General features: G+C 36.7%; 1 protein-coding gene across 1 annotated transcript in view; it reads right to left on the reverse strand.

Annotated features, from left to right (window-relative positions):
* Positions 1-4,577: 4,577 nt before the first annotated feature.
* LOC138711940 (phospholipase A2 inhibitor beta-like) overlaps positions 4,578-27,034 on the reverse strand; it is a 29,532-nt gene continuing 7,075 nt past the window's right edge. Inside the window, exon 2 of the mRNA XM_069843242.1 lies at positions 4,578-7,081. Coding sequence (XP_069699343.1) covers positions 5,941-6,957 — 1,017 coding nt within the window. The 5' untranslated portion in view covers positions 6,958-7,081 and the 3' untranslated portion in view covers positions 4,578-5,940. The remainder of the gene's footprint in view (positions 7,082-27,034) is intronic.

Consider the following 27,034-nt stretch of genomic DNA (forward strand, 5'->3'; position numbering starts at 1 on the left):
TAGCCAAGTAGATGCAGTGATTATTAACTTTTCACGCGCATTCGATGTAGTCCCACACGATATATTGTTGGTTAAACTACACTCAACGGGGATTGACTTCAGAGTGCTCCAGTGGATCAAGGAATTTTTAACTTGTCGCACTCAGAGAGTACGGGTAGGGGAGGAATTATCGAACCCAATTGAAATTACTTCCGGGGTCCCGGAGGGGAGTGTCTTGGGGCCTCTTCTATTCTTGGCTTTTGTAAATGATCTGCCAGTTAATATCTTGTCTAGGGTTCGCATATTCGCGGATGATTGTATGGTATACAGGGAAATAAAAAGTCATGAAGATACTACTCTTCTCCAGAATGACCTCAATAGAATAAACGATTGGGCAATAGCCAACAAAATGAAAATAAATTCTCTAAAGAGCAAAGCCATCAGCTTTACAAGGAAAAGAAATAAAATAGTCGCATCGTATACGTTAGGGGGTGAAACCATTCCGGAAGTTAACAAATGTAAATACCTCGGAATAACATTTAGCAGCGATCTCGGCTGGGGGGAACACGTTACAGACATAGCGGGAAAGGCATGGAGAGTGTTACACTTTGTGATGAGGGTACTAAGAAAAGGTTCTGATAAATCCAAAGAGATTGCATATAAATCACTAGTACGTCCAGTAATGGAATATGGTGCTGCATGTTGGGATCCTTACAGATTAGAACATATTAAGACACTGGAAAAGATTCAAAAAACGGGCTCTTAAGTGTTGTCGGAAAAATTCACCATTAAAATGGGACACACTCACGGACAGGAGAACGTAAATTCGATTATGTGCACTGTTCAAAACATAGAGAGGTGAGCCTGCCTGGAGAGAAATAAAAAATAGGTTGCAGCCGCCAAATTACTCTTCAAGGAACGACCACTCTCACAGAAATTGAGGGAAAGAAGGCAGAGGACGGACACTGGAAAGTTTTCTTTTCTCAATCGTACTATTAGGGACTGGAATGCTTTACCTGCAGACTTACTAAAGGCTTTACCAACAACCAAAAATGCATTTAAAAATAGGCTTAAGGATCTTACTAATAGACGGTAATTATACACAGTATTTAAAGGGTGTAAATGATATGTTGTTGTTGAAGTGTTATATCAGTGAAGAATTATGTTGTGTCAGTGAAGTGTGTTGTATCAGTGAAGAAGTATGTTGTGTCAGTGAAGTGTGTTGTGTAAGTGAAACGTGTTCCTGTCAGTGAAGCTTTATAGTTTTATAGTGGCAGTGCAAGAATTTGAACAGTGAAATGTTTTTGAAGTGTTAGTGAAATCAGGACAGAATCAGTGAAGTGTGTCGTAGTTCCAGTGCAGTGAGTGAGTTGACAGCGAAATGAGTGTAATTTGAAAGGTACTTGTGCAGATATGAACATATACTCGTGGGTTTTAGTTCAATCTTAGTTTTAAGATACAAATTAGAATATTTCAAATGTTATTTTAAGTGATCGTTTCATTTAATTTAGTATATTCCCTGTTATTATTATTATTAGTATTAATTATTAGTATTATTATTAATTGTATTTTTAATTAATAAGTTTATTATTGTCATTATTGAGTGTAATTAGTTACCACTGCCACCGGGTATATACCCATTGCAGTGTGAATAAATACATACATACATACATACACATTAATTGGAAACAAACCACTCCGAATGTAAGAACAAGAACATACATTTTTTCAACGTAAATTTGAAAGGTTAAAACAGTGTCAGAATATGTTGCTGGAAAGTGCAGAAACCGACAATGAAAATGGTACAGAGGCGTGAAACCGGATGAGTTGTGAGACGGAGAAACAAATCAAGCCCTGTCTCTTTCGTCGAATGGCGGACCTGATTTAGTGTGGGTGTTGCAGTAGCGTGCCGTATTGATAGTCCCTTCATGGAGGAAATCCAGGAGAATGACACCTTTTGCGTCTCAGAACATTGTGGTCATAACCTTTCTTGCGGAGGATGTCTCTTTGAATTTTGTCTTCATTGGTGAAGTGGGATGCTTCCACGTCATTGAGGCGGCCTTGGTTTCTGGGGTAAAGTGGTGCACCCATGTCTCAAGCCTGTGACGACTCTGAACAGGAACTCATTTCCCTATCGCGCGTACCGCATCGTGTGATCGAGGCTGATTCCCATTCTTGCACTCTTGTGATCCGGGGTCAGGTTTCTCGGCACCCATCTTGCAGAGACTTTTCGGTAACCCAACACATCATGGAGCATGTAATGGGCCTAAGCACGACCAATATGCAATGTGGACGCCACCTCTGATACCGATATGCGCCTGTCCACTAACACCATTTCCTGTACTCTAGCAATGTTGTTTTCATTTGTGGATGTGGAGGGACGCCCACTTCGACCTTCATCCTCCACACTCCGCCTTCCTTCACTGAACATGAAACACCAGCGACCAACTATTTGACGAGACATTACCTCTTCATCATGCACAGTCTGCAGGCTTTCATGGATGACGGACACACTACTCCCACGTGCCCATTCATATCGGATAACGGCACGCACTTCTATTGGTGACTATGTTGTCGGAACACGTCTGTCTGCCATCGTGATTTTTACTCGAATAAACTTGGGCACGCCGTTCAACTGCTACGCTCTCTTTCTCGGCGATCTGCGCATGCGTCATTCCCCCTCCGCTGGCCTAATATTCCGTCGCTGAACCAGCAACATGTGTAGTTTCTTATAGTTATTGTTTGTTTCACCTGCTGTACCATATTCACATTTAAAAACATTACGAAACTTACTTTCGGAACACCTCTCGTAATTCTAAAGCTCTTCACCTTATCGTCCACAAATTTCTTCTTGGATATACTTTTGAGGTCATCATCTATATTTTTCCTATTTGCATTTGGAAAACTATTTAACTCTTTTTCATGTTACTCATATCTCTTATTTTTTAACGTTATTCCATCTGCCTTTTGTTTTTAATAACGATATGACAACATGCTGTATTTAGGAAGAATATAAAGAACAAAGAACTTTTAGATGTTCTTGAAATTACTGCCTATCATTGTTTCCTCATATCAAACAAAACAAAGTCGGCCGTGATCATAATATGATGTAATCAATGAAATTTGCAATTTCGAAATCGTATGCGAAATATAACATAAAAGATTCAATTACGAAATCTCCACGTTAGTAAACGCGCATTAAGTTTACAGAAACGAGGCATGGTGAAACAGTCAACGTTTAAAGCTCTCGTTAAAATTTAATGACCCGTTTGTTGACAAGTTGTTTGTGCTGATTTAAAGAAGCCATAAGTGAAACCGGCCATAAGTCTTCTAGCAACTCATTCGCTGTGAGGTTGGCTCTGTTCGTTTCCCTGATTGGCTGTTTTGAATTTTGGTCGTTTGTGTTCTAGAATATTCTGAGCGGGGTTTAGTTTTTATGTTCGGTGAAGCATGAATCACTCTTCGGGGAGTCAGGGACCGTGTAACATAGTTTGTCATCAGGGAACCTGCGCCCGTATAACAGTCAGCAGGGAGTGAGTGGCTATGTAACATACGTTTTTTTCATCAGGGAACCGTTGTCTGTGCTATATAAGACGTTTGTTGGGAATCAGCGTCTGTTGAACATAGATTATTCATTACGGAACAACGGCTTGTGTAACATATGGCAGGACTTGTGTTATGCGTAAGATGTGAATAAATGATTTATCGGTCGATCTCGGAAAGCCAGTATCTGTGTTGATACGGAATTAAGTTGTCGACGAGTTGGTGTTTCGTGACTGCGGGACTCAGCAACATCATAGTCTAGTATTTTTTTCATTTCTCGCAATAGTTGCTAGTCGCTTGGAGCGCTGTGAGTACTAGGAACAATAGACTGTGCCACTGCCATCGCGATGTAATACAGGCCGTAAGGCAGACCATGTGACTTGCTTAACCCGATCACGAAGGGCGGTGTTTCAACCATATAAATTAGTTGAAATGCATAAAGAGTAACCTATATTTCTCTAAAATGTAGTGTAATTGCATTAATAAAATTTAAAACAATGATTATGAGACACTTCAGACATAATTCACTTGCGAGTTAAGGTGTAATATTATTTTTGATGTCAAAATTACGTTGTTCGTATGTGTAATACCTGCCTTTATTTCGATTAAATATTGCGAAATTCTTGTACATTCATTTATGCACGATTCAATAATTTTCAGTTGCACCGCACGGATATTTAGATATGTTGAAATTATAGGTTATGTTTACTGTACCAGTTGCCCCTTTCTGTCTAATTTTAGTGGTCTCCAATGCCCTGCCATTACATATGTATGTTATATCATATGAAAATTATAGGTTATATTTACTATATTTAATTTATATTGCTATATTCGCAATTATACATTATAATTAAACATAATGTCATGTATGGCACCCCGCATATTCAATTTGTCTTTATTTTAATACTAAAATTGAGTACTGAATTATTGTATTTATCTACTACCTAAGAGACGAAGTAACATAATCGTACGTACACTAATTTCATAGTAGTGGTATGGTAAATTTTCTGTCTACAATACTTAAGGAAGGTAGGTGTGCTAAATTAAAGTCACAATATAAATTATTTTTTATTAAACCTCAAAGTAGCTTCAATTCTAAACTTAAAATGTTGATGCGAACAGATTATGTTTACATGTAAAATTCTCTTCACATTAAAATAACACAGTTTTGTAATTATTTCTGCAACATATTATGCAACAAGAAGTAAACGGAACTTATGGACACATTACACTAAATAAAACTTAGCAATGATATTCAATAAAGTTATAATATAATATTTCACTGAGCTCCATACACTGAAATAGAAAACCCGAACATACATTACGGCCTAGTCTAGATCGAGAAGGCATTGACTGTGCCGTATTTCGCATTGTTGTGGAAAGTTGTGTAAACTGTGAAATGTTCTTTATCGGTTGTAATAACTGTAAATGGCTAAAATACAATAATTTGAATAATACTCGTAATATGGGACAGGGAGACGTTTGTAGCACTATAAATAATTGTAAGAAAAAGAGGTCAGATTTATCCTTCTTCCGAAAGATCCAGGAAGGTGAGTTTATAAAATATAATATATACTTTACGAAAATAATATATAAACCTTATGTATTTCATATTTCAACCGTGGAAGGAAAGTGTTAATTTTTTCAAAAGAACACGATATCGAAAGTACAATACATTTTATCGTCTGCTAGGGAAAGAGTCTGTGCTGAGATGATAGTAGTGATCCTGGTGGTTAGCAACTATCTATGGATGCATATTTAGTAAGTATTGAGCTTTGTGACTGTATATACTAGACTGTGGTAACATTCTCCGAACAGCGAGTGTATGGTTCAATAGACACGATAGTGAAGACGCGGCCAATCGTGGCGAGCTTGGATCGCAAATCAGCGCTCGTAAATATAATCATCAGGAAGTAAGTGGCTGTGTAACATACATTTTTCCATGAGGGACCTGGTATGAAATCTGGATCTGTGGATGTTGATGGCTCTGAACTATCATGAACTTTAATTACATTTCCTTCTTCTGTGGTTTCAAGTGAATATGATTCTGGAGGCTGAGGAATTGGAATATCTTCACTATGGGGAATAGATAGACGTGCATACTCAATATTGAGATAACTTACCCATTTCTTCTTATTTGAGTAACATTTACTTAATGGAGATACCAGGCAAAAATAGCAGTTATTTAGGAGGTCCGTAGGCTCCATTCAGACCACGTGAACACCAAATTAAGTAGGCCTACCATATATATACCATGTCTTATAAACAATAAAGTACTATAATAAAACCATAGGATTATATTATATAGATAACATTTATTTTAGAAATTTTGAAAACTAGAGCCAATTTTCGGTTTTTATTGTCAGATTCTTGTTCAGTACTCACAAATTAGTTATGTTCGTTTACTCTCGTAAAACCTTATAGCTGTGCACGAATGTAATAGAAAAAAACATAGGAGAATAGAATTAGAGCTAATAGGCCTACTACTAAGAAGATAATCCGTTTATAGGATGTGTTCTCCTCAGATTCCGGTAGGGTTATTTGCTGTGACTCAGAATCCGGGCTGATAGTCTCTACAGCGATAATTGACTCTCTCTCTTGTGACGATGTGTCCGAGATCGTTATATACGACTCTTTCTGTTTGTTACACAACTTTATCTTGTCTTCCTCCTTCCACTCCCTCCAGCTGAAGTCTTTATTCCTGCACTTGAGAGGGCGATAATCACTTTTATCCCAGAAGTGTAGCCAACACAGTAGGTCTTCAAACTGGTATCCACACTTCCATTGGTTGCTGCGTATATTTAATTCCTCCAGATGAGGAAGCGAAACCAAGATTTCCATATCCAATACTTTCAGTCTGTTGTTGCTTAGACTGAGGGACTTCAAGTTGGGTATTTTTGAAAAAGAAGATAGGGAGATTTCAGATATCATACAATAACTGAGGTCTAGGGATGATATTGAGGGTGGTCCTGACAACAGAGGAGTGTCTGATGTTAATCCGGTGAGAGGGTTGTGACTGAAAGATACGGATTTGAGCAAAATATTTCCTGAAAAGATGTCTGCTTCTATCCAAGTCAGATAATTGTTGGAGAGATCGAGATACGTGAGGGCGGCAAGCCCGATGAATGTGTTTATGTCAATAACCTCAATCTTGCAATAGGCGAGATGTAGACTCCGCAGTGTCTCGTAGCCCCGAAAGGTGGTGCTGTTGAGTTCCCTTAGATCATTGAAAGACATGTTCAGCCTGAAGAATGAAAGTTCTTCGCCGGGCGGTGGAGGTACTTCCTGTAGTCCTCGCTCCCCGCATTGCGCATCCACTGCCTCATCCTGGATCGAGCACTGGCAGTGGAGTGGGCAAAGCTCGTAGAAGAAGAGCATTTTTCCCAGTAGACTTACTACCAGAAACAAGATGACGCACCGCTTTACTCCCTCCATCAAGTTTTGCAGGCAGTTCTGAGACGTTGCGTTTCCGCTTCTGTAGCGCGTTGTTGTGCTTTCAGTTTCCCATAGAGAGCGGAAACGTCTGAATTTTTGGTGAGTCCGACTTTCCTAGATAGTTCTGGAACAAAATTATTCATATGTTTTATTTGTCTATATGATATAGCTCTAATAAATATTGATGGTGATAATTTAATGATTAATGATTAATAATAATAATAATAATAATAATAATAATAATAATAATAATAATAATAATAGTCTAGTAGTAGTAATAACGATGAAGATGATCAATAATAATAATAATAATAATAATAATAATAATAATAATAATAATAATGATAATAATCATCATCATCATCATCATCAAATGTCTAAGGCTCTTTTAGACATAATTAAATTTGGAATGATAGCTAGATATTAAGCATAGGCCTAAGTTTGAGGTTATCAAGATAAACCAAACAGTGGAAACTGCAAATAGAGATAGTCGATATGAAGCAATAGATTTCAACTGCTGACAGATGATTACAAGACAATGTAAATATAAATTAGGGTAGTCTAGAAAATAAACAATGTTACTGAACATATTGCCGTTCAGGGAACATACAAAGACAGTTGCACAGAGAAAGTAATTTTTAAATTGTATAAAGGAACTGTCATATGTACAATGCCACAATTTTTTGGGGGGGAACAAAAAATATTTTGTTCATAGAATATGTGTGCAGTACATAGTTGAATTACAAACATAGTCATTATATGACTTACATTTTACATTACTGTCTACACCTTCAATTATTTACATATATACACTTCACACCATTGGATGTTTTTCAGGATCGTTCAATTTATAGCTTCTTCCAATAGTGAGATTTTAGCAATGTCCTATTTTTCACTCTAATCAGCATTGCAGTGAATTACGAATGTTTCGAAGGAAAAATTTCTGCAATGCTCACTCAGACAGCGTTTGTATGATAAAAAGAGCATTCCACATCACAGGGCTAATAGGAGCATAATAAGGCTATCTGAAGTAAGGGATGCCACTTTCACACAAGTTATATTCCTGCAGGCTTGTGTCTGTGGAAGCAGTCAAAATACAATCTCGTATTATAGTCGACATTATTTATTTTATTTTATTTTATTTGGTTATTTTACGACGCTGTATCAACATCTAGGTTATTTAGCATCTGAATGATATGAAGGTGATAATGCCGGTGAAATGAGTCCGGGGTCCAGCACCGAAAGTTACCCAGCATTTGCTCGTATTGGGTTGAGGGAAAACCCCGGAAAAAACCTCAACCAGGTAACTTGCCCCGACCGGGATTCGAACCCGGGCCATCTGGTTTCGCGGCCAGACGCGCTGACCGTTACTCCACAGGTGTGGACTAGTCGACATTATTACATACTCACAATTGTATCGTTCTTGAGTATATTACTTGGCTTGGCCTTTTACGTGGGCTGGACCCGGGAGGGGTCCCTGCACTTAGCCACGGTTTGGCCCATTGTGCGTCCTTACATGCGATGCTTGTCCAAGTCCGACAGGTGGGGCCGGTGGCATCCGTGAATTCGATGTTGACAGGTAGGTCATCCTGCCTCAGCCCCTGATAGAGCTAGGTCTCGTGCGCATGCGAGTAGCCTGATGATCCTCAGAGGCCTGGAGCCCCAAGCCCTTCCTATATAAGCATCGGAAACCCGTACTACCACTATTACGGATGATAGATGGAATGAGGGGGAAGTGGAGAATGTTGGTGGAATGATAAAACTCATTGCAAGTCTGCTTTGTTCATTAGCCGGGGATCGAACCCGGGCAGTCTGGACGGAAGGTCAGCGAGCTATCACAACAAATTTATGTTGACCGAAGGCTCGATTTGTTTCGCTCTCTTTGTGGGAGGACGGCTGCTGCTTTTGAATATAAAAGGCAGATCACGTCATTGAGCCAACCAGATATTACAATTATCTATCTTCAATAGCAACAACTTACAACGTAAAACTATATTCAACAGGAACCTGAAACTACATTTTTTTGTTAAAAATTATATTCTTTTTTAAAACTGACATTTTATCTTCTTAGAAATGACTTCTTAATGAAATAATAATGAATGTGTACTTACAGTAGTTAAAAATCATTTTATATATGAGTAACTTCGTTTTTTCCTCTGAGTGAGGTTCTGCCTGATAATATTATCAGTATCAGGCAGTACATCTCACTGGACGATATGTGTCAGAGGAAGAACAATAATTGTTTGTATGCATCTGAAGTCTGATAAGTGTAATTATTATGTAGCTAGTCGGCAATGTATACAATGGAGGGGGAAAGGAACTGATCACCCTACTCCATTATCTCGTGGCCTAGTTGCCTCATAAGTGGTACCTTCTCAGTACCACTTTTGAGGTTCAGTCCTATCTTCGGACAGTTGACTAAACAACAACAACAACAACTTCTTTTTAGGTATACGTTTTCATTTTACTAATAAGCTATGTATAGTATAATGGTTAGGCCTATACAGGACTTATACTACACCGTTGGGACGTAAAACGTAACTAATAAACAGCGTATAAGCTATTGTTATGCCCCGCTAATTTAAGGAATAAATTACGGTGGTACATAGCAACTGTCATGAATTTCATAGCAAGTTTTACGGACAGCACCATGTATGTGCAAGTCCTTGACGAACAGTACGCGTTGCAAATAAGACGCCGGACTCGCATTGTCGAGATAGTGGAGAGAGCAAAATCAGCTTCTTTCACCTTTATCTCTCACGCGCTAGGACGCGTGCGTGATTAGATTGTTCCATAGCCCTCTCTTGCTTTGAGACCCATATTAAGACCAGCTGATGGCAGGAGAATCCATGATTTTTCTGTATGTTAAATTAACGCAACCCAGCGTTTGCATTGAGAGTAAAACTGGCATATACGAAGTACATCTCAGTAGTATTCACGCTATTTTTCGCGGCCGGGATAGCGTCATGACGCTACCGCTCTCAATATAACGAACATCTCCACGGGCGTGGCCCCTCTTTCGAGTGCTCACTTCGAACAGATCAGTCAGTTTTGTGACCGCAAGTCAGAAGACGGTGAGAAGCATGTAAGTCAACCAATCGAAGCCAGGACCATGGCGTCCGCCATCGTCAACACTACTTCCGTCGCGTGTACTGTAAGTTATAACATTTCATCTTATACCAATTGCTACTAGTGTCGAGTGAGAGATATACTAAATTTTACTAGTGTTAGAGTAATATACCACATAGAATATAATAAGGAAATATCAGTGCTTGAAAATCAGTGAACTGTGTATACTTCAAAGTTCTACTTTGAGCGCATTTATTTAAGATATAATGGATTATTCCGAGGTTTTTGAATGGTACTATCTCATGAGATATTTTGATGGACAATATTATTATCAGTATTCGGGAATCCAAGCCGAAAGGCACCTGAGTCAACAAACGCCTTTGTAGGTAAATTCTTTAAATGATTTTGTATTGTTTTACGAAGTTTGTTCGACTAATTGCACCTTACGCTACCAAGTTGACGCACTGAAGTTTCGATATTATTTCACTGTTTAATCAATTGCATTCAAATATAAGCAATGATTTATTTTCCATTTTGTTTTCAATTAAACTCATGTAACTGAGTAGGTATACCAAGTAGGTATATCCTAGATTCTCTTTTATTGCTTAAGTATAGTAAAGTAATGCTCGGTAGGGCAGAACCACAACATAATAATTTGGTGTCAGAATTTAATCATAACATAACCGTGGCCGATAGCATCGGCCACAACAAAGTTGTGCCCAACAACAAGTAGGCACAACAACAATTTGGTGCCAGAAGTGGCACAAGCACAACACTATTCTATATATAAGAGGTGTGGTGTGGTCGGCCTGGATAGCGCAGTCGGTATAGCGCTCGCGTTCTGTGCTCGAGGTTGTGGGTTCGATCCTGGTGCAGGACGATGGCATTTAAGTAGATTTACAGGCATATAAAAGAACTCCTACGGGACAAAATTCCGGCACACCGGCGACGCTGATATAACCTCGGCAGTTGCGAGTGTCGTTAAATAAAACATTATTTAAATTTTTTTATACGAAGTGTACAATTACACATGATAATCTTTACACAACCTATTACCGTAGCAGGTATAAGCCTTGCATAGAAGGACGAGATGGCCGACTCCGTAAAAAGCTGATCGTTTTTTCCTGACTTTTTTTTTTTTTTTCGAAATCTGAGCTGAACATCTCCTGTAAAGAAAGTTATATAGCCGAAATGGTAGATTTAGACGGTTATTTAATATGTTCAGAGAGTATTGAAGACGTTGATGGTACAAATTTAACGATGAGAACTTTAAAGGAAAATGTAGATTCACCAAGTAATATTATACGAATTTTTGCTAATATAGTAAAAGAAGATTTGAATCAGGTGGATCTATAACTCCTAAACTTCAAATTTTAATATCACGTCGAAATCTTCGGTCATGGTGAAGAAATGAAGTATTGGCTTAATTTTAAGTAGGACAAATCTATGCATACGGTGATTATATTATATTTTGTGTCCAAATTCGGGAAAATGAATGGGCCATGCCTTTTTTTTAAATATATCCTTTCCTGTCCTGTTGGGGTAGGGAATGCAATAAAGAACGCTTGACTTTTGTTACTAAATGCACTTGCCTCTAAATTGAATAATTAAAAATAATGGTCATAGGTACTTTGAATCAAAATGCTTTATAATTCTCTAGAAAAGCTACACCAAAGAAGTGGCAAAATGGTGTCAAGTTTTCATAAATATGAGAAAGCAGGGCTCTGGCGCGAGTGGAAATCTAAGTGCTTATAACTGTAAATTTAGGCGTTGAATATTATAAGTGGCTAAATAGTGTTTTCTTCAGTATAAAGGAAACAAACTTTCTATTTGCATTAAGTTAATTACAGAAAACTTGTCCCTTTCAGTAGCAATTATTTAGATATTTTAGCGTCATATCTGAAGTCTGACTAGAATAATATGTAGCTAGTCGGCGACGTATGCAATAAAGGGAAAAAGGAACTAGCCACCCTACCCAATTATCTCCTGACCTAGTTGCCTGAAAAGTGATGCCTTCTTGGTATCACTTGCGAGGTTCAGACCTGTCTTCTAACAGTTGACTAAACAACAATCTACAATATCTTCTTTTTGTCTTTATAGCCAGAATAAGTAGGCCTACAGTATATATCTCGTCCTACTTATAATCAAAACATACGTTTATGGTATTGTACAGCCACCGGCTAGGGCGCTTGCCTGCCGATCCGAAATTGCGTTCGGGCGCAGCTTCGATTCCCGCTTGGGCTGATGACCTGGTTGGGTTTTTTCCGAGGTTTTCCCCAATCATAAGGAAAATGTCAGGTAATCTATGGCGAATCTTCGGCCTCATCTCGCAAATTGTCATCTTGTTATCACTAATTCCATCGACGCGAAATAACCTCGTAGTTGATACAGCGTCGTTAAATAACCAAGTAAAAAATGGTATTTTAAAATATTAGCTGAGTATTCTCATGGCTTATTAATGTAATGCTTACATATTATGAAATACGTTTATTAATATACTAGCCGTACCCGTGCGCTCCGCTGCACCCGTTAGAAATAAATATAAAGTAATTACATAATTAAAATAGGACATTTGATCCAGGGAAGATTCGCGTTTGATAGAAGGATAAATCGTTTAATATGTTACTTAATTTAAATTGTATTTAAATAATTAAAATGCTATCATTTTGGTCCAGAGACCACTCATTTGGTGCAATGACAATTCCTTTAACATGTTTCTTAATTTTTATTAGCCTACATAGTGTACATACATCCATACTTTAATGAAGACTGACATATCATTTAGATTTAATGTGTATACTTTATTTTACTTGCTATATGTTTCCATTAAATTATGATAATAACTTAATGTTAACCCTTGTTTTCTACGTATTCAGTAAATGGGGCTTGGGCCACTATGGTTCGGAACCCTTCAAATAACTTATATAATATAATATATTATATTATATTATATTATATTATATTATATTATATTATATTATATAAAAATGTGTTGATAAAGGATATACACCGATAAGTAAGTTTTTAATTTGTTATCTTGAATCTCAGGAGGAACAAATTTTATTTTACAACAGCGCAACATAATCTGCTTGGCTCATTACCCAATTTTTTTGCATTGCATTTAATGCATATGTATTTTATGTATTTTAACACGATTCAATTGAGCATAGTTAAAATTTGGATTATAAAATAATGGAATGCTAAGCTAACATATTATTACTGCATACTAAATTAATATACTCTTGTGGTTCGTTAATTCTCTGAGATAAACATTATTTTAAGAAATACAGGAAACGAATACACAGAATAGCCTATCAAGTTGTTTGTGCATAAGAAGCTATTTTAATCTTACCTGTCCTCAATTCACTCCGAAGTTACTGTAATAACATTATAGCATTTTGTCCATATAGAGAAACTACACTTTCCAATGATGAAATAATTAATTACACAAATCGGTTAATTTAGCTTCCGACATTACTTCATACAAACACAGAAACATTCTCTGTAGGCTATGATTCATAGCTTTCGATTGTTGTTGACCAAGGCCCCTTATAGACGAATTCATTTGTTTATTTCATTACACCGCCTTAGATGGCAGTTATTTTAATTTTAAAACTAATTTATCTCATTAAATATCAGTCCTATCAAAATTTTTCAAAGAATAAAACTTATCGCAAATTATTTTTAAATAAATTGTTGTTATGTAACATTTTTCACAAAAATCAATAATAAGCGAGATATTTCGATTTATTTAATTCAGACCCCCTTATAACCCCCCGTTTAAATAATGAATTTTGAATGCCATATAGCCTAAAATCTAAGTTACAACGAACTTAATTTATATTCCAATTTTCATCGAAATCGGTTCAGCCATTATCGCGTGAAAAGGTGAAACATACAGACATACAAACAAAAATGTCAAAAAAGCGAATTTCGGTTTCAGGGTGGTTAATTATATATGTTAGGACCAATTATTTTTGGAAAATCGAAAATTACAAGAAACATTTCGGCTACAGATTTATTATTAGTATAGATACAATGATGTATTAAAGTATATGATACATAATTTTTCTGTATTGTTCCAATTTGGAGATCGTATTTTCTTTCCCCTTCTCATTTCTTTCTGTGAAAGATTTGTGCTCTAACCACCCGTGATCTTATAAAAACAGGAAACAAATTATGTAATATCGATAATCGGGTTATACGAGAAAGAGTTACGATGTAAGAAAATTATGTTTAACACTGGTGTAGTAAAACGCCAGATACATAGCGTTTATTGATATAAAAAATACATGGGTCATTCAATAATTAGTGGCAACAATGTTTGTATGTGGCGCTATCAGCGGTAAATATTGCAAGCTGATTACAATGAGAAAGAAGAGCATCTGATGTGTGTTATCTGTTAGTTTGAAGACAATAATTTCATTTATAAGATATTTGTAGTGAGTTTAATTTGTAGACTCTGTAGTATCTGTAGTATACTCTAAGCAAATACAAACAAAGATGCTTCATTAAAATTCTGATTGCAATAAGCAAGAATGCTCGACAATGCCTTAAAGCAAGGGTTTTCAACCTTTTGAAGATTGTGAGCATCGCCTACATGTGATAGTAAGTGAGCGAGCACCATGAAATCGAATACGTTTAGTAGAAATAAATAAATAAATAAATAAATAAATAAATAAATAAATAAATAAATAAATAAATAAATAAATAAATAAATACATACATACATAAATAAATTTTTAAAACACTCACAAGAGTTATGATTTCCTTGAAATTGAATGTTACTCAGAATTTCAGTGATGCCCAAAGAGAAATCGCTTGTAGCTGCATGTAAACAATCCTGCAGTGATCGTGCTTTGTTGTTGAGGTATTTCATGTGAGAAAGATTTTTTATGCTCGACCATGCCGAAATGTAGTAATTATACACCTGGTAGCAGTATAATGCATGTCATTAAAGTACACCTATTCATTAAAGTTTAGGTTTTCGATTATTCTCGGATATGCAATCGAAAGACAACTAGCAAAATGTCACGCAGGCTGGAAATCCAATACTGTCGCAGAAGGTTATGTTCTGTTACTATAATAATTGGCGTTAATTGTAAATAATATTAAAATAAATTCCATTTGTCATCTCGTTTTTCAATGTCGAATTCAATTTGAAGGTTATATCAAGTTTAACGTTTATCTTACTAGATTATATCAAGGTCGTCGACATTCGTTGCCCGGAAAAAATCAATACTTTCGCGTCTGCGCACATCTCACAATTTACGAGATTGCACAAGGTCAGTTCGCTCCCCAGTCACATAACCATAACATGAATACTTTCAAATTTCAAATTAGAAATATGGTCGAGCATAAAAAGTCGTATGAAACTTGTCTATAATGGTAATTAAGACGCTCGTATGAAAATTATGAAACTCGCTTGCGCTCGTTTCATAAACATCCTCTCGTCTTAATTACTATCATTATAAGCTTGTTGCATAATGTACTATTTCCGCATATGTAGGTTGTTCTTGACACAGCCAGACATTTGAGAGAAACACTAAGCAGTATTTGGAATTTTTCATATCTTCTGCTCCCCAAAGGCTATGAATTTCTCCTTTTAAAACAAATATTTCAACGTTATGGACTGGAGATCTATCAACTTAAGTTTGGCACGAACAATTACATTATTCTCTTGAATAGTCTTTATTTTTCTGACTAAGGTCACACTGAATTGAGGGAGATTATACACCATGAAATAAGAGAAGGCCTATCAAGTCTCTAACATAGTAAAAATGGATGGATAGAACACTGTTTCGGTTCGTACAACAAAGCTTCAATTGAAAAAAAAAACCTCAGGAGCGTTCGTGCTCGAGAGCACTTTTTTATTCGCATGACAAGAGCACCAAATGTCATTAAAGGAACAGTGTGGTGCTCGCGAGCACCAGGTTGAGAACGCCTGCCATAGAGCATTGCTGGAAGCTTGTGGTAGAGAGACTTCACCATACCGTACCGTGGCTAGGTGGGCACATGCATTTCACAAGGGAAGGAAAATGTTAAAAAAAATATGGAGCTGGCAGACCGTAATCGGCAAGTGATGATGTGCGTGTGAACGCTGTAAGAGCACTGCTGGAAGAACACCGTTGTTGGACTTGTATTGAACTAGCAAGGGAAGTTGGAATTGCTCCTGGTACGATTCTTCACATACTTCAGAAGACGTTAAAGATGAGGAAAATCTGCGCTCGGTGGGTTCCACAAAATCTTAAAGGGGAAAACATGTGGCAGAGAATGGAAACAGCGAGATTGTACTTAGAACGCTATAGACATGAAGGGGAGCGTTCAATGCTGCCAATCAAAATTTAAGAGACAATCAAGTGAGTGGCAATACAATGATTCCCCACGGCCAAAAAAGTATCGGCAAGAACAGGATTCACTTAAAGTCATGTTCATGGTTGCTTATGATTTTGAAGGTGTCCTTGTCACTCATTCAGTTCTTGCGGGATATCATGTGAATGGTGCATATTACAGTTACTTTCTGGAACACCATTTACGACCAGCTATGCGCCGTAAACGTCCAAATCTCCTGAATTCGCATCCTATTGTACTACATGATGGCGCTCGCTCTCACATACGTAGCTCCCCTGTGGTTAATTTACTTCGCTCCCCTGTGGGAAATTTTGGGGCATCCTCCAGAATCCCCAAATATGAGCCCATGTGATTTCAACCTTTTCGCGAAAATGAAATTACCACTTAGAGAAGTTCGCTTTAGAACCATAGAGACAATAATAGCAGCAGTAGAGCAGTAGATCGTCTCCTTGAGATGTGGAGGCGGGTTCTTCATGTTGGAGGAGATTACTTCTGGGTACTGCAACGATGTGACCGTTCCAAAATTGTTTTATTTGTTGTTAATTCAAATGCTTATGATTGACAGGCCACATGTAAATCATCTTCAAGATGCAGCAGTCTGTTAATTTGTTTATTGAGTTCACTATTTTCATGGTAGAAAATGCTAATTGATTGACATAAGCATGACGTTGAAAACGACAGTTCTAAATGTATTTTTTAGTTTATTTGGCACCATCGACTGATTTGACAAAATATTTTCGCACATAAGACATTCAGGATTTTGTTTATATTCATCTTCACGCCACGTAAAACCATATTGCAAGTATTCATCACTATAATATTTACGAAACGCAGTATGTTTTTGCATATATGAAGGGAAATTTCGCTCTCATTATTTGAATAATATTGCTGTCATCTAACCCAGAACTTAATTCAGATTGAGTTTTTTAATTAAAAATTTGTCCATAAAAATCCAAATAGGAAAGCATTTTTGATAAAATCGTACTATCATCCGCACTATAACACTTATACCTGAAATTGACCAATATGTTCTAACGATTCTAAACTCTGTTTATTACTAAGTGGAAAGAATAAACGAATTATTAAGCATTGTTGGAGGTCTTCACTTTCATTCGAATTATCGCCATGCAGAAAAATTAAACTGAGCATTGTAGCAAGTGTTCACGTTTTATTGGTAAAGTCTGTCTGAAAATAAAATGTACCATATCAAAGACTTCGTTGTAAATAAAAACTGCGTTGTAAAGAGACTTCTTGGATGGCATAAAATTTATGTTTCAGTTCCAAAATTTCGCGACACACTTCATGGGGCTGCTCGAGACACCGGTTGAGAACCACTGCCTTAGAGACCTGCACAACGGGCCAGTCCATGGACTACTTCCGCACTGCACCGCACTGGGTTCCACAGTGTCGCATGGAACTAGCCCGTGACGTCAAAACCAGCATCACCGCACGGGTCGGGGCGGACTGCTTGCGGAGCGGTTTTGTTCGGTGGGCTTGTATCAAGGCATCGAGCCTAAGTTTTTTTGATTTCTGTTTTTCAAGATGAGTCCAAATAATGGTGCATCGCAAAGAAAATACAGTCTCTGTGAGGCTGCTATTACACCATCAACGTTCTTTGACAAGAAATGTGATAAAATATTTTATCAAAGATCTTTGATAAAAGATAGGATTTGGGGTATATTACACTACATAAAATCTTTTATAAAAGATTTCATCAAACATAACCTAAAATTAGGAACAAAAGCTCTCCTAACACTTGTTCCACAACAGTGAACACGTATTCCGAGGATTTGTTGATACTAATATTTACGCGTTAAGTTTATGATTTGTTTATACTAATATTTACGCGTTAAGTTTATAACACGATGAATGAAGAACAGTATTATGCTTGTTTAGCTACAATTAGTTCAATTATTAAAATATGTATGTTACTGAAAAAGAAACGCCTGGGGTTAAGCTCCTGATCACAATATAAATATATGATCAGAGGTTAAACCATGGATTGCAAGACGTTAAAAGAGGTATACATTATTAATATACTAATATTATTTTATAAACATTATTTATTTACAAGATTTCATTTCCTTCATACTCGGATATCAGAATTTTTGTGGTAGCAACAGTCCAGTTACATTTGCGTTTCGCCATAAATGTTTCAAAGGTATAGAAATATTTTATCAAAGTTAACAAGCTGCACTTGCATTTTATAAAAGATCTTCTATCAAAAAAGAAAACTCATTGCACTGTCATATATTTTATAATATATATTTTTATAAAAGATTTTTGTCAAAAAACTTTGATAGTAACAAGGTTTTCCTTCCTGAGATAAGGTTTTCCGGGCTGAGATGCCGTGGTCTACTGGTAGACTGGTAGACCACAGCATCTCAGCCCGGAAAACCTTCATCACAGATACCGGCCGTGAAAGCATACATTCTAAAATACAGTCTCTCTAGAGAAAAAGTAGTAAAGGAGAAAATCGCTGCTAGAGAGTTTAAAACAACGCAGTCGGATGTAAATTTAAAAAGTATCATAGGGACAATTTTTAAATATGTGTTCAAATTATTTAATTGAGTAATGTGTGTGGTATGCGGATAACTGTATGCTCATGCCACACCCCAAGCGAAAGCATAACCAATGCGCGCAAGCAGGAAAGCAGTAGAATGTAATCAACTGGTGTGTTGATTTCAGTGCAGTGCTGAGCAGTGCGGCGAGCTTGGAAGTCCAGTGTGATGGGCTAGGAAGCGGCCGCGTCAAACAGTGTTGGTCTTCGGTGGGCTGGGCTGCTGACGCATTAGGACTGGCAGTGCTGAGCTGTGGGCCAGCCTGCAGGACTCTGACGTACCTTCTGCATCGCGCATCAGTGAACAAACGTAATGCTACACGTTGCGGGCTAGAATAGGGGCTAAACTTTAGGATTCTAGTAATCATGTACCAGGAAGTGTAGCGACCGGGAATCTCAGTTGGCAGAAAAGCTGGCTACAGAGCTGAAGGTCTGGGGTTCAATCTCGGGTGGTGGCGGGATTTTTCTCGTTGCCGAACATCCAGAATCACATCTTGGGTACATTCAGCAAAAAGGTGGTGGTAGCAGTGTTGAAATGAATTTAGATCTTTTCCCTTGGGTGGGATTTGTACTATATTATACTATACTATACCGGGGGGGGGGTGACTGACAGGAAAAATCATACATTACCTAAGAACAACAGAGGCAGTTTATATATGTGAAAGTTAACATGCAAAAATAAAGTCAATTAAAGAAATAAAGCTTTCGTCCTTTATGTATTTTAAAAACCGTATCACTAAATATTAATACAGGCAGTAACTTTAAAATAGCAATATTGCTATGTAAATCATGGAGAATATGAATTATCCTTTTGTCTAAAATTATCATTGTGAATTCTATCAAGAAAAGCCAGCGACGGATCGCCAAGGAATTAAATTTGAAGAGAACGTCACTTCAAGGAATGATACATGAATTTGGTAAATTTCGTACCGCATACAGGTTAGTCAGTGTCTGGAAGCACGTGATTTAAATCAAAGGCGTGAAACGCCAGACCCATATGTGTAGTCTGTAGCTGTTTTTCTCCCTCCACTTTTTCCTCTGCGTTGATACAAAATTGAGCCAGTTCGCCTGAATTTACTCACCAAGAGTAATATTGTCCACTTTAATGGTGGATCTATTTTATATGAAACTCCTCTTCATAAAGTTCACATACCGTTTTCACACTACCTCCGCCACTTAGACCAACTGCGTATGAACGAAAGTAACGCTCTACGAGGAATTCTGTTTCTTGGACACTGAGTAAGTTACCATTTTGATTGTTTCTTTCAGCAACAACTGAAGTAACAATTAACAACGCCACCAATAATTTTTTCTCACTGGGCTACGAGTGCAACATAAATAAACTTCGGTATACTTTATTCTGGACCATACCGTAATATACAGTACTAAGCATGCCATTTACTTTCCGGCACCCAGTATCTGCCACAGAATAACCTACAACTATTCATCCATTGTAGGCCTATTTAGTAATGAATACAAATATCGCCGTCATATTGTCCACATCAGTACGTAACACCATTTAATTATGAAACAAGTTTGTTAATTATGTCGAAATACGACCTCCTGTAACAACAATCTCTATCTTCACTGGCACTAAAAGTGCTTTTTTGCTAGTGCGGACCAGATCCTCAACACCAACTGTCCAGAAATTTGCATTGGACCTCTCGAGCAAACTTAACTCTTTACTAAGGTCTGCCTGGGTAGCGTAGTCGGTATAGCGCTGGCCTTCTGTGCTTGATGTTGCAGGTTCGATCCCGGCCCAGATCCATGGCATTTAAGTGTGCTTAAATGCGACAGACTCATGTCAGTAGATTTAATGGCATGTAAAAGAAGTCCTGCGGAACAAAATTCTGGCACACCGGCGACGTTGATAGGCCTACGCCCTCTGTAGTTTCGAGCGTCGTTAAATAAACCATAACTTAATAATATCATTCCGAAGTACAACAAGTGAATAGGTCTAGATTACTCAGTGGAAGTATTGAATACCGGAAAGTAAAACCACGTGCTTAGTATTGTATAAGCCTATTGTTGGTAGTACGCAATTGTTAAAGAAATGGTGTCTCCTATGGTATAGTTATTCTGTAGAATTGCTATAAATTAATAAAATTCTGTGTATCTCCGATCTTTGGGGATATCTACAGTTTAATAACGTGGTACTCCTTTACTATTGTTTTCTGTCGTGTTTAACCTCCATTTTATAACCGACTTACATTTCAGTTCTGTGTAGAGGAGTGTAAATATCTTTGTGCCAACATTACACTCTCTCTCAAAGCGAGATTCCCTGACTGTATGGTAATGCAAAGGCGTTGTAGTTATATATCCAGACCAGTGATGTCAACTGATGCCCATAGGAGCAAGCGCGCGCTTTAGAGCCCAGGGAACCCTGAGCGCTTTACAGCGGAAAGGAAAGAGACAGACGAAAGAGGTAGTATATGCCGCTTGGTCGAGCTATATTCAGGGATGGCCAGCACTGATTCAATTGATAAAGGGAAGAGAACTTATTAAAACTGTATTCATGTTAATTTTAAGATTTGTCTGAGAAGTATAAGTGCATTATAAGAATGTAAGTTTTAATTTTAATGTTCATTTTTCACAAGTTTGCTTTTTTATTCAAAAGGAATATTTTCTCAACTTTTTTACAGAAAAGTCAAGTTTTTAGATATGTTTGTTTAGTAGCCTTACAGGTACAGTCACGGAAGAAAAATCTGGCCGATGAGCAGCAAAACTCGTAATGTTACTTACAACGGTTTTGTTGTAATTATCACAGTACAGAGTATGTAAGAGGGTTACTGTTTACTCCCCCTGACGTTGCTGGTCTCGGAAGGAGAGGCTTTCGGACTGTTTCTGTTCACATTCCATAAGGTTGAAACTCTTGTGTTCTTGTCTAGGCCTACAAAAATTTTCTTAGTAAGCATTGTAGTAGTAATTTTCAGATAAGTCAATATACAATACAATGTAACATAAATATTTATTTGTTATTCAGTCTAAATGACTTATCAGTGTTTTAAAAAAAGATCAATAAAATTTATAAATGTAAATATTCATTGAAGTTAAAGGTTAAAATAATGCTAACATTTTCGCCTATTAGCATCTTTAGGCATTTGAGCAATATTTTATATTAGTTACTTACGATACTTATATATTATAGAACGAATTGCATCATGAACAGCTCAACTTCCTGTTGAAAGTCATGCATGCATTCTACGTTTCAGCCATCTAAAATTATTTCGACGTCCGCTCAATATGAAGTTTAATATTGGAATCAATAAGAACCATAAGATTCTATCATTGTAATACATATAATTACATCAATAACAACGGCACAAACCAGTAATTGGTAAAAATATACGACCAAATGTATACATTAATAAGACATTATAGAAGTAATCAATTTTTATTACAAGGTAATATTTTATTTAATTTGAATCCATTTTAAATCTACAATTTAATATTTGTGTCCTATAGTTGTTTTAAGTATTGTCGTAAATTTAAGTAGAGATGAGGATAATTAATGCAACTATCACACATATCAAAACAATAATTAACTCAACTATAGTTTATCATTTAACTTGCACAAATGATTTTAATATGTTATTTTTAAGATTGATTAATGTATTTATTCAACAGTCATGCCTTTTACTGTAAATTAATGTATCACATGATATTGTTGGCTCAAGTGTCTGAAGATGCCAATAGGCGCAAAACGTTAGCATTATCTTAACCTCAACTTCAATGAATATATATTTTATAAATTTTATTGATGTTCTTTAAAACACTTATAAGTCATTTAGACTGAATAACAAATACATATTTATGTTATATTATATTCTACAGAAATTTGTTATTTCATTGTTGTTTTTACCATTACGGGTATGAAAAATGTTACTGACTTCATTATCATCTCCTCTGTTCGTCTCTCTTTAGTCTATAGACCAGGGGTACTCAACCTTATGAATACTGCGGGCCAATATTGAAAAAAAAATATTATTGGAGGGCCACAGACATCGTCCAATAATAAATTATTTACATAAATGTCTTGCTAATTAGTGATTACTGTAATTTATATTAATTTTTAATACAGGTCTATTCAAATATATATATATATATATATATATATATATATATATATATATATATTTTATTTTAAGTTTGAAACTTTAGTATCGGGCACAGCTGCTACAGACATACTACGTTTATTTATGGTTTATTCTTATTTTAATATCTTCCTGGCAAAACAGACTGCCAGTATGACGGAGAGTAAACAAAATTGAGAAAGATACAATACATAGGAACTTCGTTCTAAGACGATATAGAAGTGAACAGTCAGATAAAGTAGAAGAAATATAAATTGATTGAGGTAATCCAATACAAATGGTATAAGTGAACATTAAAATAAATTGAAATAAATATATATAAATTAATTTAGGTAAACAATTAATAATAGTGACGAAAGAGGAACATAAATATATTTGTTAATTAGAAATAATTTTTGTGCGATTTAAGGAAATATTTGATTATATAAGCAGTTTACTATAACTTATTTATTTATTCTATTTTTAAACCTACAGTATTTACTTTAGTTCTGAAAATAAGGGAAAATATACATTCCTGAAGTAAAATAATTAATATTGAATGTTCTTTTTATCACAAATTAAAATGTTATTCTTCCTATGTAGCTCTAGTGATATACAATAGTTTCCTTCTGGACTTAATAATCTGTCCAGAAACCATTGGCATTGTTCACTGTATTCATTCTTCTACTTACAGAATTAACAAGGTTGTGGATATATCTATCTGACAATGCAACATGATCCCAAGCATCTGAAACGAGATCCCACAATTCGTCTGTATTCCTAGGACGCCGACCCTGTAGTTGTTCATTAACACCGCGTTGCAGTTCCGCCCCACATTTTCTATGGGATTTAAGTCAGGACTTTTTGGCACCCATGGAACCTCTACGACATCATCCCTGTAAATGTTGAACCTCCGCTGCACGGCAACACATGTGTGTACGGAAGAAAAGTCGTGTTGGAATTTTATTTTGTTTTCGGGCTGAAACACACGCACACTAGGTAGCATCACATTTTCCAGTATATTGGTGTACTGATGTCCATGAATCCTCCATAGCGAGCCGCCACCATAACCAGAAATCCATCCCCACACCGACATGGACAAACGACCAAGGCGTTGCCTCTGGACCACATATTCAGGGTCAAATCTCTTGGATTGTTTCGGTCCATATACTTGCACTGGCCCTGTGCTGTGGTTCATAAACACTTTCTCATTCGAAAAGATGACCTCTTGCCATGGATAGTTGTAATGCATGTGGCAAAATGTGACACGATCAATTCGATGGTCTTCAGTCAGAACTTTACTGCCACTCTTCTCGGCACAATATTGGCACTATTGAGGCTTCTACGAGCCATTCTGTTGGAAGCAGGAAATCCCGTTCGGTAACAAGCATTTTAGAAGTGTGAAATGGAAAGTGCCTCGAACGTTCTATTAACATAAGATCTTGTTGTGGTCTTGATGCCTTGGGTCTTCCGCTACAAGGTTTACGAGTTACGTATCTTCGCTCTTGATACTGCGTTCACCACCTGGACGCTGTTCTAGTCGCAACTCCATAGCGTTCTCCAGCTTGCGCCGCGCTAAATCCGTCTTCCTCGATCAGTGCAATTACTTTGGCTTTGACGTCCATAGCTATCGAACTGAAATACTAATGATGATTTTCGAAGTGGTTGTGGCTATTTATAGACAAAATCTGTTGGTAAAGATGGACATTGTCACGTGTCTAGGACTCTAGAAAAAACACGAAGTAGGCTATACAGTGGTCATAAATCATAAACGTAGTATGCCTGTAGAGTGAAGACAGACGAACAGAGGGGATGAAAATTACATTAACAACATTCTTCATATCCGCAATGGCAAAACAACTTTCTATATGTCGACTAAAACACAACAAACGTTGCAATTATACAAATACAGTATATTGTAGACTTTAAACAAAACCATTCCGAAAGTCAGTCTCTCGTAGCGTAACAGCTACGAGGGGAAGTCAATAGTGTCCCTATTAGACACTCTGAACAGAAACAGTCCGAAAGCCTCTCCTTCCTAGTCCAGGAACTTCGAAGGAGAGTAAACACCATCCCTCTTAGACACTCTGTACTGTGATAATCACAACAAAACCGGCATAAGTAACATTATGAGTTTTGCTGCTCATCGGCCAGATTTTTCTTCCGTGACTGTACTAAAACAATGTTTTCGTAAATCTAATATATCGTAAATAAGTATTACTGAAGATAGTGTATTAAAATGTTTGAAAATATTCTCATGGAAAATGTTTGTAAGGAAATGAATTAACAAAGCAAATACTGTTACATCACAAACAAAAGATATGTGCCTATGTGTTGGTAAAACGTCAGCTCTATAGCTTCAGCAGATTTCGAGATAATTTAATATTCTGATAACAGAAAGTTGGGCACCAATATCACTTAAAAGCATAATGCGATAAGAGTTTTATTATGTAATATTAGTTACAGCTGTTAAAACATATACCTAGACAACTTTGCTTTGTACTATAATATTGTTTTGATTACTTTTATAAGGCTAAAGATACCATCAATATCAATTTCAACTTATCATGTCATATTCAGTGTCTTTCTTTGGGATAACACTTTCTTTATGAATGATATGTTTAATTCACTTAATACAGTATAGTTGTAGTTATTATGGAATTTGTGTGAATATTCCTTCTTTACTCTTTATTATGTTATTAACGTTTAAAACACAACTTCAATATTAGGATAAGAAATAGGTGTTAGTACTTTCGTTTTACAGGCAATATAGAAAATAACAAACAGAAAGAAGCCATATAAAAATAACGACATAAAATTTCACGTTCCTTTTGAAGTTTGTGCACCACTGTTTTCTTAATCCAACAGGCTGCTTATTCCTCCTAGCATACCTAGCGCTTAATGCCCGCGCACGACGTCAAGGTCAGAAAAATGCGCTTGCTTTGACATCGCTGATCTAGACACACAATTGACGCTGGTGTCGTGTACAAATTTGAAACCTCTCGCGCAGGTTCGCGCGACGCCATGTTTGGTGAGCACAAATGATTGCTTCTATAAAGCATTGGGAGTTTAGAAAATACCACTGAGTATATAGGCGTTTTCTTAGCGGAGATCCCCCTTCACTGTAATATAACTAAACTTATTTACGTATTTTCTAACGTATAATAAGTAAACCTAGACACTGCATCTAAGCTTTGCTTTAAATAAACCTTATATATTGCTCATAAATAGACTTAGGCCTATTAGTTTATTTCTATTTCCTATGACCGAATACATGGAATATTTTTACTTCTTTTATATACGTTAGATATATGTAAATAATTTATTTAAATTATATTACAAAAAGGAGGATGTCCGCTAAAAATGCCTTTATACCCAATGGTATTTTTCAAACACCTAACGCATTGTAACAATTCTGAGTGTTCTCAGAATCAGAGGCGATATGACTCTTTAGAACATACCTGCACAAACAGCGCTCAACGAGCGCTCGCGCTCCTTCCGAGCGGGAGAGCTGAGTTTACCGCTCGCCGAATCAGAGAGGAAGATACGTCAGAATGACATAGACCTGCTATGGATAGAGGAGAGGGAAACGACCACTCAGCTACCTAGTGGAGTGCAGTGCGTATTCTCAGTAACTGTTTCACGTTGCTTACCTACTGCTACAGTACAGTATGGAGGAATCTAAAAGACGGAAAAGTAGTGATCAGGCAAATTCTTTCAATGTTGCATGGGAAAATGCTTATTTTTTCATAGCTGCTGGAGTAAATACTCAGTGCTTTATCTGCCACAACATTTTGAAAGGTAGAAAGAAACGTAACATAATGCGTCATTACGAGTCCAGACATAAAAATACTAAAGATATTAATCTTCAACAATTTAAATATCTCTCTTCATGGAAAAGGCCAGCTCAGTATTGATATGTAGAATAAATTACGAGATTTCAGTCGTAAACGTACACTTTTCGTAAGTCAGTTTCGGGAAGGTAATATGGTTTACTTTCGAACTATAGAAACTGCTCGTGATG

Source organism: Periplaneta americana, chromosome 13, assembly GCF_040183065.1.
Source record: "Periplaneta americana isolate PAMFEO1 chromosome 13, P.americana_PAMFEO1_priV1, whole genome shotgun sequence".
Taxonomy (NCBI): Eukaryota; Metazoa; Arthropoda; class Insecta; order Blattodea; family Blattidae; genus Periplaneta; species Periplaneta americana.